General features: G+C 34.9%; 1 protein-coding gene across 10 annotated transcripts in view; it reads left to right on the forward strand.

Moving 5' to 3' along the window:
- Positions 1–13954, forward strand: part of LOC136027003 (uncharacterized) — a 164711-nt gene extending 150757 nt beyond the window's left edge. For 8 of the 10 annotated variants that reach the window (XM_065703890.1, XM_065703893.1, XM_065703892.1 and 5 more), the window contains 3 exons: positions 5552–5725; positions 6966–7081; positions 12870–13954. In XM_065703890.1, coding sequence (XP_065559962.1) covers positions 5552–5725; positions 6966–7081; positions 12870–12944 — 365 coding nt within the window. In that variant the 3' untranslated portion in view covers positions 12945–13954. The remainder of the gene's footprint in view (positions 1–5551; positions 5726–6965; positions 7082–12869) is intronic. The other 2 variants (XR_010617470.1, XR_010617471.1) reach the window with 1 other exon arrangement.
- The last annotated feature ends 3822 nt before the right edge of the window (positions 13955–17776 follow it).

Genomic DNA, 17776 nt, shown 5'->3' on the forward strand with positions numbered 1-17776 from the left:
AAACATGGTTATTGTATTTCGAAAAGCAGTATAAGTCATTAGGATTTTCTTCTTATCAACTGAATTCAGCGTTCCCTAATTGTGCATAAGCAATCTGCGCATTGAGTTCTGCAATTTCTCAACTTACAACAAAATGTGTTCGAGTAGTTCTTTCTACGACTCAGAAGTAGCCTTTTAAGCCAAACGAATTAGATTTTTTTTATCGATCTGATATCGCCTCTTCGGTGTGGATATAAAACCACCCTTTGGGTATCAAAATTCTACAAAAAAAAATATGGGTTGCAATGGCAGGTCCTCTCTATAGGAATCACAATGGTTTCATTGGTTGGAATGGTAGTCGGTATCTGTTCTGTTCTGGATAGTCATGGAAGCGTGTTCATTGACTACCGACAGAAAGGTAGAAAATAAAAAGGGAGTATTATGCAATATTATTTGATATATTGAACATACAGATTGTGGCTTGAAGGTCCTATGTAAAGAAAGGAAAAGCTTTTTCCTGAAGACAATGACCCTCCTTGCATCTCAGCTATTGTTCTAATGTTAACTAGCTATCCCCGCTATTCACCCTCCATTTTCAGTAGGTTTTCTAGACAAGCCCAGTAACTTTTTTTTTGTGTTCTCAGCTGAAAGTGCGGCTTGTGGGATGCATTTTCATCAAACAAAGTGGGTGTTAGTTGATTTGAATTAATTGAAAGAAAACCTTTCCAAAAAAGTTTTTCAAGGAAAAGTAAGGAACCGTTTTAAACTTAAGGCGAGAAGAAATAAATGACTATAATAATTCATACTCACAACGACCAGAAATAAAATAAACACTCATAGCTAACAAACGTACAACATGTTTAATTAAATAATTATAATTTATGATTATAATTATAATTAATAATTTATAATTAAATAATTAAATTAAAATGATTCAATTTTAAAACGAGTAAAACCTAAATTAAATATTCAAATCAAACTTGGATGCGAGCAAAAATTATTGCAACTCTTGTTTTTCACTTCCCCTAACTGTAAAAATCTAAAGCTCAATGAGTCATTTGTGTTTTCTTGAAAACTATATATGTCTTGAACAGCCCTTGGAGAGAACTAATAAAATTAAACTGAATATTTGATATATGTAATGATACAAAGCTCAACAATTCAAGATTATATTTCACTGTAATTTTTATTTTTAGTGTTGTATGTGCAAAAGAAAATATTCGTAATATAGTTTGTTTTCGGTAATACTAAAGTTCCTAATGATTAATACTGCTTGTAAATAAGGACAAATTATATAATTTACATTCCTTGTCTGGGGGATGTGGGGGTACTGCATCCCAAGGGAATTTTACTAGTATTTGGACTATTTTGAACAAAATCGCTTTTTCAATTTTTGATCAGTGATAAAGGAAAGGATCATCTAAAACAAGGGGGGATGGTTTCTTTCCGCTGTCTCTTCAACAGCCCCTGAAATTTTCAACTTAAGACCCTGAGTCGTTTCTTAGGTATTGGTGATACGTCCTTCTCACAACCAGCACGCACACAATGTGTTTTTTGTGTGTTTGGGATTCCTTTCTAAATCTCTGGGAGGTTATTTCACCTCCATAGGCATAGTTGTTTGAGCTTTTGACTAAAATCTCTATTTCAACTTTTTATCAAATATTTTTGGGGGGAAGTCACCTAAAAAGGGTTTAGGAGGGGGCTGGCGGCGATCCAACCACTTTTCAGCATTCCCATTGAACATATCCTGAAAGTTGTAACTTAATACCTTCAGCCGTTTTCAAAATATTCCAGATCCTCTTTTTTGATAAACTGGATGCAGATAGTACCTTTTGATTTAATATAACATACCCCTTAACATTCTTCTAAGTTTCACCTTAATGTCTTCAGCCTTTTCGAATACACCCAGAACTAAATATTTTCACTTTTCTTAATGATAAAATCCTGCTTGTAAACACTGAGAAAATTGCATAATCTACAATCCTTGCCCCGGGCCTATAGGGGGTATGGCATTCTTGGAGGTGTAGCTATTAGGCCTTCTTTTCCAATAAAAATCCTTACCTGTCAATAATGTGCAACTTGTATAGCGTACAGCCCTTGCCCCGGAAGCTGGAGCAGGGGTTCAACGCCGGAGGTAAAGATATTTGACCTTTGAACTATTTTGAACTAAATGGCAGTTTCAAAATTTCGATCGGATGCATTTTGAGAAAAAGGCGCGGGGACTTGTTACCCGCCGGTAACTTTTGACTCTTAAAAAGGGCACTAAAACTTTCAATTTCCAATTGAGTGAGCCTCTTCCGAAGCTTATACCGCCATCCCTCTCATTATCTTGAATGTCAACAATAAGCAGCTTGCATAACTTACAACCCTCGCCCTGGGGGTGGGGGACAGAGGCTCAAATCCAGAAGTATTGTTATTTAGCATTAGGTCCATTTGAACAAAATGGCTATCTCAAAATTTGTATGAGACGTATTCGGAGAAAAGGGTGCGGGGAGGGGATGAAGGGCTGGTGGCCCACCGATCACTTTTGACACTTCAAAAGCAGAAATTTCAATTTCCAATCAAATGAGCCTCCTCCAAAGCCTACGATCACCTCTTCCATAAAACCTCATATTTTAACAATGGACAACTTGCATAAGCTATAGCCCTTGCCCTGCGGGCTGGGGAGGGGTTGTCAAATTCAGAAGCATACTTATTTGACTTTTGACCATTTTGAACCAAATGGGCATCTCAAAACCTTTATCGGATGCATTTGTGGAAATAGGGTGAGGGGGGACTGGTTGCCTTTCGATCCCTTTCTACGCATGGAAAGGGAACCAGAACTTTCGATTTCCCATTGAATGAGTTCCCTCCAAACTGCATACGACCACCCCTTTCATAAATATCGTATTTATTATAAAATATTATTTGTCTTACTTGTTTATAAAACCTTATTACATTCCGGGGTTACAGCTATTCTCACTTTGGACTATTTTGAAAAAAATGGCTATCTCGAAATTTTGATCAGGTCTATTCGGGGAAAACAGAGCATGGAGGAGGGGCTGATTGCGTTCTGTTCACCTTTGACTCTTAAAAAAGGCACTAAAATTTCTGATTTCCAATCGAATGAGCCCCGTCGGAAGCTTATATAGCCACTCCTTCTAAATGGAGTGCCTCTGGGAATAAAAAAAAAAATAAATGAATTACAAAACATTGACGCCTTATGGCTCTTACTCCAGACAACGCTATAGCGTTGCCTCCGATTTGGAGAATCAAGGTTTCAGAATAAGTTTTTTTTAACTAGTACGAGAGGACTATGAGCCAGTAAAAATTGTTTTGATTATTGACGTCATCTTCAAGATTAAATAAAAAAACGGGTTTTTTAACTAAAAGTAAGGAGCAACATTAAAACTTAAAACAAACAGAAATTAATACGTATATATTAGAGGGTTTGTCACCTCGTCAATACCTCGCTCTTTACGCTAAAATTCGAATTTTGTTTCAATTCTTTAAGAATGACCCCTGAATCACAAAGGCCGTTTAATTAGAATAAATAAATCTTTGAAAGTACAAAAAAAACCTCAGCGTAAAGAGTGAGGTATTGACGAGAGGGCAAACCCCCTCATATACTTAACAATTTCTGTTCGCTTGAAGTTTTAATGTTGTTCCTTACTTTCAGTAGAAAACACTTCTTTTTATAAATTTAATTTTTGATCGCTTTTAAATAACGCTGGGAAACCCAGCCCTCCTTTCATGGAAAGTTCTCCTCACCTATGAAAAATTCCTACTGGAAAGATAATCCCGCGTAAACCCCGCCCCACCCACCAGAAAAAAATCCCCCTGAAAACGTCTGTATACTTCCTAATAACCAATAATATATGTAAACATTGAGCAAAGTTCATGCTGTGGGGAATTAAGTCGTCCTCAAGGACATACTTATTAGACTTTTCGGTTATGCTGAACAAAATGGTTATCTCAAATTTTGATCCGGTGACTTTGGAAAAAAATAACCGTGGGAGGGGGCCTAGTTGCCCTCCAATTTTCTTAGTCACTTAAAAAGGGCACTAGAACTTTTAATTTTCGTTCTAATGAGCCCTCTCGTGACATCCTAGGACCACTGGTTCGATACGATCCTTCCCGGAAAGAAAAAATATATAAACTCGCATCTGTGATCTTTCTTCTGGAAAAAATGCAAAATTCTACATTTGTGCAGACAGGAGCTTGAAACCATTACAGTAGGGTTTTTTGATACGCTGAATCTGATGGTGTGATTTTCATTAAGATTCTATGACTTTTAGGGGATGTTCCGCCTTTTTTTTGAAAATGTAAGTTTTCTCAGGCTTGTAACTTTTGATAGGTAAGACTAAACTTGAAAGCATAAAAATTCGATTCTATTGATATATCTTTTGGTATCAAAATTCAGTTTTTAGAGTTTCGGTTACTAAGGAGCCGGGTTGCTCCTTATTTACAGTTCGTTACCACGAACTGTTGGTGAGGCTTGAATTATTACAGACCATCCTCTTAATTATGGTATGTATTGAAAATCGTTAGGAATATATATGATAAAGTATTCCATTGCTGTCATTACAGTTTTTTGATAAGGATAGACGAATCGTTTATGATGTTTACTGATTTTAGATATTGTATTATACTGTCCTTGAGTAGAAACAGTCAATATTGATATTTAATCAGGCTAAAGATCGTTAGTATTTCGAGGATGCATGAAAAGACTTTTCAATAATAATAATAATTTATTTCAATCCTCTGTACAAACATGAAATGTACTTGGAGGAGTATAAAGGTACAGGAAAATAACAAAAAAAATCAAAACACTAACACGAGAAAATAACATCTCAGCTACTTAGACAACTTAATTAAGCTATAAAGTTACGTGGAAAGTCGAGAATATTTTCTTGACGCTTACGGAACCTGCCCACAAGCTGGTCCATTTGGAAAAAAATATCAAAAACGCCATATTTATTCGAAATATACTGGTTGCGAGTCAAGAGTGGCAACTGCAGGATATAGTTGCAAAAACGGACGGAAGATATTTTCATCGTGTTGATATTTGAAAGTTAGGTAAATTTTTCCCTTTTAAATTGTCAAATATTCATGACGCATGATATCACTCTCATATAATTAAAAAAATAATGATTCCTTATGTAAAAACTGTATTTTTACAACCATATATGTTTCTCCTTTTTGCAGGACGATTTTATTGACTTAGTTTTAGGATTTTGTAAAATTCTTCCAACAAGCTTCTAGAAAAATTGGACTTGCATAGGACTGCAGCAAAGAACATTTTGGGCTTTGGATGTAAAGTTAGGAGTTAGGATATTTAACACACTCAGGAGCTACTGTTCATTTGGTAAATCTTGAGATCTCTGAACTACTATGAGTCTTTATGTGGGTAAATTTTCAAAGTTTGAATTGTAGTTTAAGTTTGATTTTTTGAAGCGTAGGAGGATTCTTCATAAATGTTAAGGTTTTTTACTCCTTCTTTGTTTTCCGTAGGCACTCATAAACAAAAGTTGTTTATGTCAAGTTTCTCAATATAAGCCTACTCTTAATCAACCGTATAATTTCATTGCAGTTTTCTACTCAGATCAATCCGAAGTTCACAATTCACTCAATTTAAATCCATACGATCTCACAAATCCAAGGTTACAACCTAAGAAGAATTCTTCTTCCGTACCTAGTTCTAACAGCTTTTCAAAAAGTTGTGAAACATATTTTTATAAGTGGACCAGAAACAAAATTACAAGTGGTAAGTCTTAGACTTATAGGTGAGCTCACAAAATTTAATAAAATAAAATGTTTTTGTTTTTATATTGCCAGTATTTAATTTTAATACGAATGTAAGCGGAGGTAAAGAAGGTTGGAGTAACTTAAGCCCCATATGGAGACAATTTTCACTATATGTAGAATAATGATTTTTTAATTTGTGATTTAAAAATAAAATCTTTAACCTCATAATTCTATTTCCCTCTTGGGAAATATAAGCTGGGTCTAAAATCAAGAAGGAAAAAAAAGTATTCCAGGCCAAATAATATATCCCATTAGAGTGCTCCATGTTGGATTTCATTTAATTGGTTTTCTAACATTTCTGAAAAAGAAAACAAATTGCAAAAATAATAGCAATAAATCGTATCGCACAATTAGAAACTATCCAGGAATATAAAATTTATACATGACTAATGACTGCTCAATTTTTTTTTAAATGACTAAACTATTGAAGGGCTTTCAGCATAAAGAACTACATTAATTTTCTCTAAATGTTATGGTCTTTCGTCTGGTGTATCGTTGATTGGCTACCTTGAACCTTTGACTACGTCATCAGTAGTCTACCCTTGGCTTGGTTATGATTTACTTGGAGAAAGTCTAGCTATGGGGGTAGTTTTTTTTTGTTAACAACATTTTTTGGTCTCGAACGGCCTGTAACTCATAAAAAGAAAGGTCACTGGGTCAAAAATAGCGTAACGTAAAAAAGCAGGCTCGGTTTGGGGGTACTTGTACTTAAAAAATAGCCCATCTCTGCGATTGGATTTAAACTTGTATGCTTAGGTCCTTGGGCAACAGAACCCCATTGTCCAAGTTCCCACTTTGTTCTCATGGGATATGGGAACGAGACAAAAAATACAGCTTTCTTGATTTTTCGAGAAATAAGGACGAAAAAGGGCCAAAAAATTATTTTTCTGAATAATTAAAAACTTAAGATCCATATGTTTCTAGTCCATTTGTCCCAATGACCTGTTAAAGCTTACATTTCCATAAAAAAATGGATATCTTCTCTAGGCTGGTCCAAATTATAGAGTTTAATTCTAAATTTTGATGCTAAGAATGTGTCCATGCCTTGTTTTTGAATCTCCATTGGGCAAATTTCCCGATAAACCCCCCCCCACCCAATTAGAGCTGAGACCTCTCTTAATCTATGGACTCAAATCGATAGTAAGACTTGACTATTTACTTTTCGAACGATCTAAATTACAATAGTTGTTAATTTTCAGTTTCAGGCGCTTCTGAAGACTACGACCGTGCCCTTAAAGAGAATCATTTGACACATGAAGATGCCACAAAGCTTGGACCTGCACCCCTTAGCGTTAAGTTGAAGCGATGGAGAATGGTGAGAAACTAAGTTTTTTTTATATATAGAATATTTGCTGTTGTTATCAATGGGCAATTTTAAAATCGGTCTTTGCAAAATCTAAATATTATTTTTCGAAGGTTTTTTAATTTGGCGAAAAAGAATTCATGTAGGATTATATTCAAAGGTCGCATGCATTTAATCCTCGCCGAACTATAAGGCTTTTGATTGGAATTTTGTTTAGGCCATTTGCCAAATAACTCTTTTTATAAAGATCATGCAGACAAGAATTGAGAATTTTAGTAAAATTAAGTGGAGCTTTTTGAGTAACTTAAGACAAAGTATTGTGAAAAGGCTATACAGCATACGAAACAGTCACTGAAAAACATTGAACTGTCTACACTATAATGGAAGATTCGAATTCAGAATGATATATATCGAAGAGGCTTGTGCATTTTTACCCCAGAAATAGTTCCTATTCCCTTTGATGGCTAATAACAGCCTAATTCTTTTGCTTTCTCTTCATTGTTAATGTATGATTGTTAATTGTAGCAGTAATGTATTTTTCCAAGCCAAGAAATTGTTTTCACAGCGAGAAGGTTGTTTTTCAGTATGTTTCTACTTGCTACTTATGTTCTTAATCTATGGGTCGATTCATGATATATTCTAGACCAAGTAAAATCATATGTTAACATTTAATTCTGGTGGGTTTGATCTGTTAGTAATCAAACTCGTCTAATTTTTCGCTAAATTTTTGCAAACTTTTTAGTACTGATTTCTTTTAAGTTCTTTCTTTTGACCTCTTCGTTCCATTCAAGGACGAATTCAAAGAGTATTGGTAACTTATAAAAATGGGAGTTGGTGCTAATGTCGGCAAAACAAAAAAATATCAACGTCATTCAATGTTTGGCGACAGTTGGTATTTTTTTCAGTGTAACAGTAAGAATACTTAATTTAGTTAGTACAATTCGGGTAGTAATAAGTCTCTGATCTCAGTTCCTGACAGAAAAACGATTACAAAGCTTTTAAAAATGCCAAGTATTGTCAGACGCTCGATGGTGTTGATATTTTTTTTTTTTTTTTTTTTTTTTTTTTTGACACTAGCGCTAGTTTTCACTCTTACAAGTTACCCAGAGTTAACGACACATCTTTAAGAAGTGACAATGCAGTTGAACTGACTTGAAGCGGAAATTCTTACACAATGGAATCAAATATTCAAAAAAATGAGCTTAATGATTTTACGCGTAATAAACCTAATGTGTGCTTTAACTTTTTAGATAGTAGATGTATTTATAGTAATTGTAAATATCTACACATTTGTAAATTTTATGTTTTTAGCCGTTGTACAAATAATCTGTGTAAATACCCCCATGTTGATATTTGTAAAAAAAATTCAAGTGGAAGGTGCTTTGGCTGTACAAAAGCTCATATTGAATCGCCCATTAAAGGTCGTAGTAGGTTCCACAAAACTGGGCTGCCCAGAAGCCACCTTAATCCTGCTAAATTTGCTAAGCATTTTAAGTCGTGTAATTTTGCTCATGTATCATCAGACGGGGGGGGTAGGTTTAAAACCCAACCTTTTTTAGGGCAGCGTCGAAAGCACTCACTACCCCCTCCTCCCCTTGTTCAGGTTCCTGTCGACTTCCATTCTTATCCCCCTGCATTTTCAGCTCAACAATTAATAAACCCTTCCCGATTACATATTCCCCCCTTACCCCTTGTTATATCCTCCCCCTCTCCGTATATATCTCCGTATACCTATTTCCTTCCCTCTTACAGTATGCTGCCCCATACCCTCCCTTCTCTGCCGCAAACCAGCAATTTCTTGACGGACATGAATCACTATTCCCACCCAACCCCCCTTCCCCAGTACCTTACGAAACCCCATCCCCAACCCATTTGTTTCATCCCTCGTGCCTAACATGTAAACGTGACTCAGGTCTGAGACTTTTTGCATTCAACAATTGTCATATGATAAGTCCTCGTGCTTCGTCCATATCCCTGCCCGTCCCCCCACATCCAAATCCCCAAAGCAAATCCTTCTCTTACGCTTCTTCTCCAAAGCATAATAAAATTAAATTAAAACCCTACCCAGGAAATTCTCAAACCCATCAAGTCTCCCTGTCGCGATTGCCCCATCGGTTTGTTTTTCCTAAACTTTTAGTTACTAATGCTGAAAGTCTTAATTTTGAAAAGCTTACTGAACTCGAGGTGGTTACAGAATCAAATTTGATAGATATTATAGCTGTTACTGAAGTTCAATCCCATGACTCAGGGTCCCTGCCTGACAAATTATTCAGAGTTTATTAAACTCCGTCCTTCAGACCACCCACTCGGGAAAAAAGGTGGCGGAGTTTTGTTTTTTACTAAGAGTCACCTTTACCCAAAGGTTATTCAAGTCCCTAACTTATCCGAGTATGATGAAATCCTCTGGCTAAGTGTTAGACCAAAAGTACTTCCTCGTCCATTTAGTATTATTGCAATAGCTGTTATCTATTACTCCCCAAATCAAAATATCGAGTCAAAACGTAATTTTATCCAGCAATTACAGGCAAGTGCTGATTTTGTTATTTCTAAGTACCCCAATGATGGCCTTTTTTAGTCGGCGATACCAACGATCTTAAAATGGATTCTTTTTGTGCTTCACTTAAAGTAAAGCAAATTGTTAAAACACCGACGACTCGGGGAAATACCTCTCTTGATGTTATTTTAACTAATATGTGTAATTTTTACAGCCCTCCCTCAACTTTGCCCCCATTAGGTGGGAGTTATCATTTTTCCATTCTTTTGTCCCCCTCCTCAACTTTTAAGCATACTTTCTCAAAGACTTATAGCACTTACCGCCCCCTTCAAAATTCTGGTCTTCTTTCTTTTGGTATGTGGCTGAGTACTGAAGATTGGTCCGACATTTATAGTTTACAAAACCTTGATGAGAAAACAGCCACGTTTCATAAAAAGCTAATTGATAAATATCAAATTTGTTTCCCAGAAAAAAAGGTTTAAAAGGTGCTCAAGTGATAAACCCTTTATTAATCAAACAATAAAAACACTAATTAGAACCAAATTGAAGCTGTTTAAAAATGGTAAACTCGATAAAGCCACTCTTTTTCCATATTTATGTTTTTGATGACTCAGTCTTAGCTTTCTCAATATAGGATTAATATACTAAGAAAATCAATTAAAAGAGAAATTCGTAAATTGGCACGATCGTACTACAAAAATAAGATCGAAGAATTGTTCACTAATAAGCCAAAAAACTGGTATTCCGAGGTTAAAAAGCTATGTGGCAGGAGTCTTGACCAGCTTAATTTCAACTTACCAGAGCCCCCTGATGTTACTGCAAATAGTCTAAATAAATTTATCGCTTCCATTGTCCAGAGCCTTCCAGCATTGCCAATCCAGTTATCAACAGGAGCCCCATCCCCCTTTTTCCCGACTGTTTCCCCGTCTGAGATTGAAAGAAGAATTGATAAACTAAGAAAGACAAGTGTTTGTCCTTTGGATATCCCGTTTCCTCTTATTAGAGCCTTCGGTGACTTCCTGTCTAAGCCCTTGTCTGTCCTGTTTAACGAAATTACTAAGTCTAGGCAAATTCCAACAATTTGGAAACAGGATTTCATTACCCCTTTGAAAAAGAAAAACGGAAAGCCTGGCTTTGAAGGCGTTCGACCTATTACGCTTACCCCTATTTTTTCAAAATTGTATGAAGGATTCCTTGGAGATTTGCTAAAGGAAAAATCCTACCTCTTACTGACCTGAAGCAATTCGGAAACCTAAAATCAACTTCTACTTCCCACTACCTCGTTTCTCTTATTGACCACATCGGGAAAATCCTCGAAAAGCCTAATTCCTGGCTAAACTTAATTTCCATTGACCTTCAGAAAGCCTTTGACCTTGTTAACCACAATATTTTAATTGAGAAACTAGAAAGCGAGTTCAATATCGATCCCTTACTGGTAAAATTGTTTGCCTCCTTTCTAACAAATAGATCGCAGGTGGTTAAATACCAGAACCATTACTCAAATCCTCTCCCTATCTACAATGGCATACCCCAAGGAACTCTCCTAGGCCCCCTCCTTTTTTCAGTCATGATTAACAGCCTCGCGAAGGAAGTTTCTGACCGTTGGAAATTTGTTGGTGACCTAACGATTGTTGAAAGTTGCTTCAGAAATTTAATAAGCGACCCTATGAGTATCCTCAATGAAATTGGAAGTGAGGCTTTGGACCTAGATATGACAGTAAACCCTTCTAAGTCCATGATAATGCCGATTTGTTTCCTCAAATCCTCGCCCTGTTTTCTTAATCCTATCCCTCCTGAAATTTATACGTCCTCGGTTAAATTACTTGGAGTCACAATTTCCTCAAATTTAAAGTGGGATATCCACGTTAAAGATGTCATCCATAAAGCTAATGCGTCTATCGCCCTCCTTAAGCCCCTTAATGAATATAGCGTCCCCCCTTCTCACTCCTTAAGGTTGTACGCGTCTTTTGTCCGCCCGCATCTTGAATATGCTTGTCCAGTTTGGCACCCTGGCATCTCCCGTGAAGAATCAGACAAAATTGAGTCAATCCAAAAAAGAGCCTTGCGAATAATTTTCAAAGAAGGCAAGGTGCCTTACTCTCTGCTCCTAAAAAAAGTTATTTTGGACCCCCTTAAGCGAAGGAGGTCGTCATTGTGCCTCCGTTTTTCAAAAAATGCAATAATGAACCTTCGGACGGCAAGTATTTTCCCCAAACGTCACTCACCATCCAGATTACGACAGCCTCGAGCTGTTTCTGAGCCTATCCCAGTTTTGTCCCCCATTCGCTGCGTTGCTTCCAGATATGAAAAAACCTTTGTCTCCTTCATCACAGAAAAAATAAATAAAATAGCCAACTAGTTTCTTCCCCCTCCCCTTTTTTTCTTTTTTTTTCATGTGAGGTGCTTTAGGTCGTTGCACCAATTTGCTTGCCCCCCGCTGTTTTGGTTTAGTTTCCCTTTGAATTCATATGTGTTTTTCGTGTGTTTTATGCTTCGTTCTTTTTTGTGTTTTTTGGACTTGTTTTTAGTGTCCCTGTTAATTTGTAATATATATGTTTATTTCTTGTTCTTTTTTGTATTATTAGATCTTTTTTGTCCCCTTCCCTTTTTTTTCTGACTTGTATTTGTTCAAGTTTAGTTTGACCGATTTTTTTTTTTTTTTTACTCATAATTTGATTGTTTATTATTATTAGTGTTTTTTGCTTTGTTAGTCGACTCCGAAGTCCGAATTCGGCCCTTTGAGGGCTTGTGATAGTGATCTTTTTGAAATAAATATCTTATCTTATCTACTCTTTGGACAAGTTGATATTTTTTTTAGAAATTGCCTTAGAAATTGAGATTGAACCATTTTATTGTAAAACAATTTTTTTTTTATTTACAGTCAGTCAAACGAGTTACTAAAACTATCCTTAGACAATTCTTTTGTAAATCTCTGTAAATCCTCTTTAAATTTCTGTAGCTGTATTTAGCAAATCCTTGGCCTTTTAAAGCGTCCATCTTTCACCGTTTAGTCAAATACCCTTTCAGATGATTTTAGCTAGAAATGGGATGACAGACTCTTCTCCAAAGTCTGGTAATTATTCCAAAATCCGAAAATAATACAAAAGATAGCTTTCATTCTGAACGTTTTTGATACTTTTAAGTAAGGTTTAGTATTCAAGATTGATAAGTTGGATTGATCTAGGATATATTTTAGTCCAATTAACACCAGCCTTTTATTTAAGCATATGCAATTTTGACGAGTATTGCTGAAAGAATTAGTGTTTTCAAAAATTAGCTGTCTACCCTGGTCATTTTTTTTTTCAGGGGAAAATGAAATTATATAGTGATTTACCTCGAACTACTGAAGGTTTTAAAAATAAACTCGACTTGGCAAAATGAGGATGGACTGATGATGAATCAAAAAAATCTTCCAGAAAATGACAACATAGTGTGATAATTCTTAAAGAAAATGTTTGAAAAACAACATGCAGTTTCTTGCAACTCTTGTGATATTGTGAAAGAAGAGGAATTGGACAAGACAAGCGAAATTGTGAGAGTTTGCGGTTAGAAGTGTATGTTTTTTGCATTTTTGCCTTTGATTTTTTCTACTGAGTAGGAAGTCTCAGGTTTTATTCTGCCGAAGGTATAACTAGGGCATTGTCAGTTACTTTTCATCAAGTTTGGTTAATAATGCTCAGTCCACATTCTGGTAACTGTTCTGATGATAAGTATTTAATGGCCCCTGTAAAGTCTTGTTTTCAAACGCTTTTATTTAAGCTGGTCTCTGTAGATAAAAGAAGCGTAAGAAGCAAATCTTGTTATCAAATTTCACATACTTTCTGTGGTCTGATAGAGCTGAAATTTTGCATGTGCATTTATTTTCAACTGAAATATATCTTATTGGGACGGTGGCCCATTCGCCGATCCCACACAAGTGCTTTTAGGTCAATGCTCTGATTGTGTTTAAAAATGTAATTCTCGCTTTGTACCTAGTCTAGTTTTAACACATTTTTAATAATAGGATTTTTATTGTTCTTATTATAACCTATTTATTTCGTTATTGAAAAACATCACGATTTTGTTCACAATTCTTGTAATACAGTGCAAATTTCTTCATATCGATTTTCGAAACCCAATAATCATCCGAATGATTTTGAAAAGCATGTCTGCGATGGTTTAAGATTTCGTTTTTTTCTTCTTTAAGGTTTTTGAATTGTTTTAATCTCTTATTAGGTATAGGTTGTTCATTTGTCCTCTAGGCATTATGAAACTAATTAATACTTCATTAATTTCATTTTGTTGCGATGAAAATTTGTTAGCTTACTGGTTTTAATTGTGTCGTATTTCTCTTGCTGTAAGTGGATTTGACCTAATAGAGAATAAATATATATAATATATATAAATGTATAATAGTATATATATATATATATATATATATATATATATATATATATATATATATATATATATATATATATATATATATATATATATATATATATTTCTGTCATTGATAAATTAAATATACATTAGAAGATTGTGTATTATATTTAAGTTTACAAAGGGTGCTTAAACTTTTAAACCATTGGACTTGTCGAAACTGGAGAAGTAAATATAGGTGATGTCTAGGGGTGACTAAGTAAAACCAGGAAGACAAAAAAATTATTTCATTTCATCAGATATAGGAGATATAGGAGCCACCTAATCTGCTATTCATTTTTCAATGGTTATAGTTCTTATTTAATTTTATGTGCAGGAAGGAATCCCCTAGGTTGAGTTTCAAAAATAAATACGACCAATTATAATTGTCTAATTTAGAATTCAAATGGAATTCTTCATGAAGATGAAGCTGCTATTCCTTTTCGAAAATTCTCCTTATGATAACTCACATTACAATTTGAAAACATGATCTCCGGCCAAAAGGGAGAAGCCCCCCCCCCCAAAAAAAAATAGTACAATACATTTGTTTATCCTTATCACTACTAAATGTTTACTTTTATTGTCATCATGAAATTAAATATAAAAATCAAAATTCAGAGCTTATTAAATTGATTGCATTTAATAGTAGGTCATAATTTTGCTGTCGGATATAATGGTCGTATGTGACATATTTGTGTTTTTTAAATAACTGCAAAATCCCTCTGCTAAGTTGATCGCAAAATGAGGATCAGCAGGGTAATATACATCAAAAAGATCAAAGTGTTATTGAATGTTGCCCTGTTGATCTTCCTTTTGAGAACAACTTAGCAAATAGTGTTTAGGCATTGCAGCAAGAGTAAACTGATAATTAAGAAGGCTTAAGCTTGATAAGCTTTATCATAAAAGTGTGTTGAGCCTAATGTCGGGTCATTTTATTTCATACGGCTTGCAGAGGATTTATGCAAAAATACGTGACACAGCCTGTAAATGTGCCTAGGCTATTTGAAGCCTTTTTTTACGTATTTCATATGCTCATTGCGCTACTATCAAGACTCCATTCTTTTTTCATTCATACCTTATGTTGATGTGTCTTCTTGCGTTTAGCTTCATCCGTGTGTCTCTCTGTATACAATATCCTCCCTTCCCATCTTGTCTGTTAATATATTTTACGCACGGTCATCATTGGAATTGCTCTTCCACGTGTGCTCTGATTTTATAGCAAGAGGAAAGAGTTTTTTTTAGCTGTATGAGGCGTATGCTAAGCATAGAATGAAAATTTATATGATTCTGAAATTCCTTTCACAGAGCTGGTACCTCTTTCATCTTCGAAGGGTGCCTGGGACGCTTAATATATATTTCTGCTGTGATATGTGTTCCCTCTATGTTTATTTCAGTGTTTCGCCCTATCTTTAGCCAAAAAAGATTACTGTCGCGGACGTTTTCTATCTTTGTCCTGTCCCCTGCTTTATTTGTTCTTTTATTATATTATTAGAAGGCATATTTTTTTAGCCTCCTTGTCATTGATTTTTTTTTCTTAGTATTGTTGTTATTTTATGATTTCAATTCATGAGCTCAATTCTTAGTTGTGATTAGTTGTCACCATGCTTGTCAATAAATTATTTTGTATCATTAAATTATTGTAGTATATAAGTGTGTTTATTTGAGATACTGTATCAGGGAAGTATGTTTGGAATATCGACCTTTGCAAGTTAGATTGCTGTTAGACTTGACTGTAGCCAAGTTTTCTTTGATTGTACTAGCCCAAATGACGAACCTCATCTTAGGGGACCAGTTCAACCGAGTTCTGTGATTGAGCTACTTTTACTAATATTTTACCCTATAGGATTATTTTTTAATCAATAAACCAAATTCAATTTTTACTGGCATAATTGGTGAAACTCGAATACTGTTACCTAACCTGGCAGTTCTTTATCCAAGTTCCTTGTTAGTTCTCTTTTATAATAAAAGAATGTAGACTATCGTATTTTAGTCGAGTTTTTGGTTGTCAGACAGAAACCAGCGAGAAAGTTACGTCTGTTGACTAGGGGAACTAGAAAAAAAATGAACTGGTTATATTTTTGGACAGACAGTATACATTTTTGTAATTAAACTAAATCTTCAAAAAATGGCTCTGCTAAAGCTATAAATTATGACAATATTGTTTACATATTTGATTCAGCATAAAAATTTCTACTTGAAAAAATTATATTGACTCTTGAAAACCGAAAATACTTAATTTCTATATAGCACTGTCGCTAATTCTTCCCAACAAAACAAATCTTCCTTCACATCCAAGGTATCAAAAACTTTTTTTCATTTTCCTCTACATCTTTTCCAGCAACTCTGTCTCAATTTAGCACATTCTCAAAATGTTCTGCCCATCTCTCTTTAACTCTTTCCTTATCACTAATTGTGGCTCCGTTCCTGTTTTTAACTGGGAAAAGTCCAGATTGACTACTCCCTCTCAATTTATTAACATGCCACTACAATATTTTACTATTGTGCTGTCTAGCTGCATCTTCCAGATCCCCAGCAATTTTATCCATGGCCTCCACTTCACCAGTCCTTAGTTCATTTTTTAATTCTTTCTCCACTTTCTTTAATTTCTTTTGTTCTCATATGATCTACCACACAGATCATTACCGTACAAGTCCATTTTCCTCTCTGTTAAACATAAAGCTTGTTCACTAATATTGCTAGCTACAGTCCTAACTTTCTTCCCCGGAAGGAAGTTGAGAACTAAATTACCACTGTACAGTTGTATATCTATAAAAAAGAAGCTATTTTCCAAGTCTCATATTTTTTAAACTCTTAGCATATAAAAAGAGTAATCTTTTACGATTTAAATTTTACAAAGATTTTTCTTTGTAAAAAAGAAAGTTAGAATTTCTTTAATTTAATTATAGATAATTTAATTATAAGTTTAATTTCTTTTGTTCTCATATGATCTACCACACTGATCATTACCGTACAAGTCCATTCTCCTCTCTGTTAAACATAAAGCTTGTTCACTAATATTGCTAGCTACAGTCCTAACTTTCTTCCCCGGGACATCATCAGCGACCTCAAAAAATGTTTTTCTACAACTATTCCATCCATCTTTCATATTGTTAAATTTTAAACTCTCAAGTTTAGTATTCAACTGTTCAGGAAAGTTTCTCTCAAATTCCCATCCTGGAGTCTACTAAAATCATAACTTCCTGGGGGGTAGTTTCCCTTCCAATTTTTCAACGTTATATTAACTCTAGACACTACCAAATGGGGATCTTTGCTTTCAACATCAATAACAGCACTCCTATATACCCTAGTATCTTGTATTGATCTTGCTAGCCTTCGGTTTACAATGACAAAATCAATAAGGATTGCTGTCTTACCATCACCTGAATAGCATGTTAAGTTACGGGCCATTTAATGACCAAATACGGTATTGGTTATAACTAGATTGTTATGCCTACAAAATTGCAACAATCTGTAGCCATTGCTGTTTTCTCTTCCTACGCCAAATTTACCTAGGCTAAGATACCATCTATCCGTATTTTTACCGACCCGGTCGTTAAAATCTCCTAATAAAACACCAAATTTCTATCTTGGACCCTGTCTATTTCCTTCTGTAACTGTAAGTAAAATCCATCTTAGTTAAGTCAGTCAGTGTAAAATCCGTCAGTCGGTTTTACAGGGGCATATACTACTATAACTGATACCCTTGATTTATGGGCCATTTTATAACCAAACATCGTATTGGTTATAATCAGATTGTTATACCTACAAAATTGCATTAGTCTGTAGCCATTGCTGTTTTCTTTTCCTGCACC

This window comes from Artemia franciscana, chromosome 5 (assembly GCF_032884065.1).
Source record: "Artemia franciscana chromosome 5, ASM3288406v1, whole genome shotgun sequence".
Lineage (NCBI taxonomy): Eukaryota > Metazoa > Arthropoda > Branchiopoda > Anostraca > Artemiidae > Artemia > Artemia franciscana.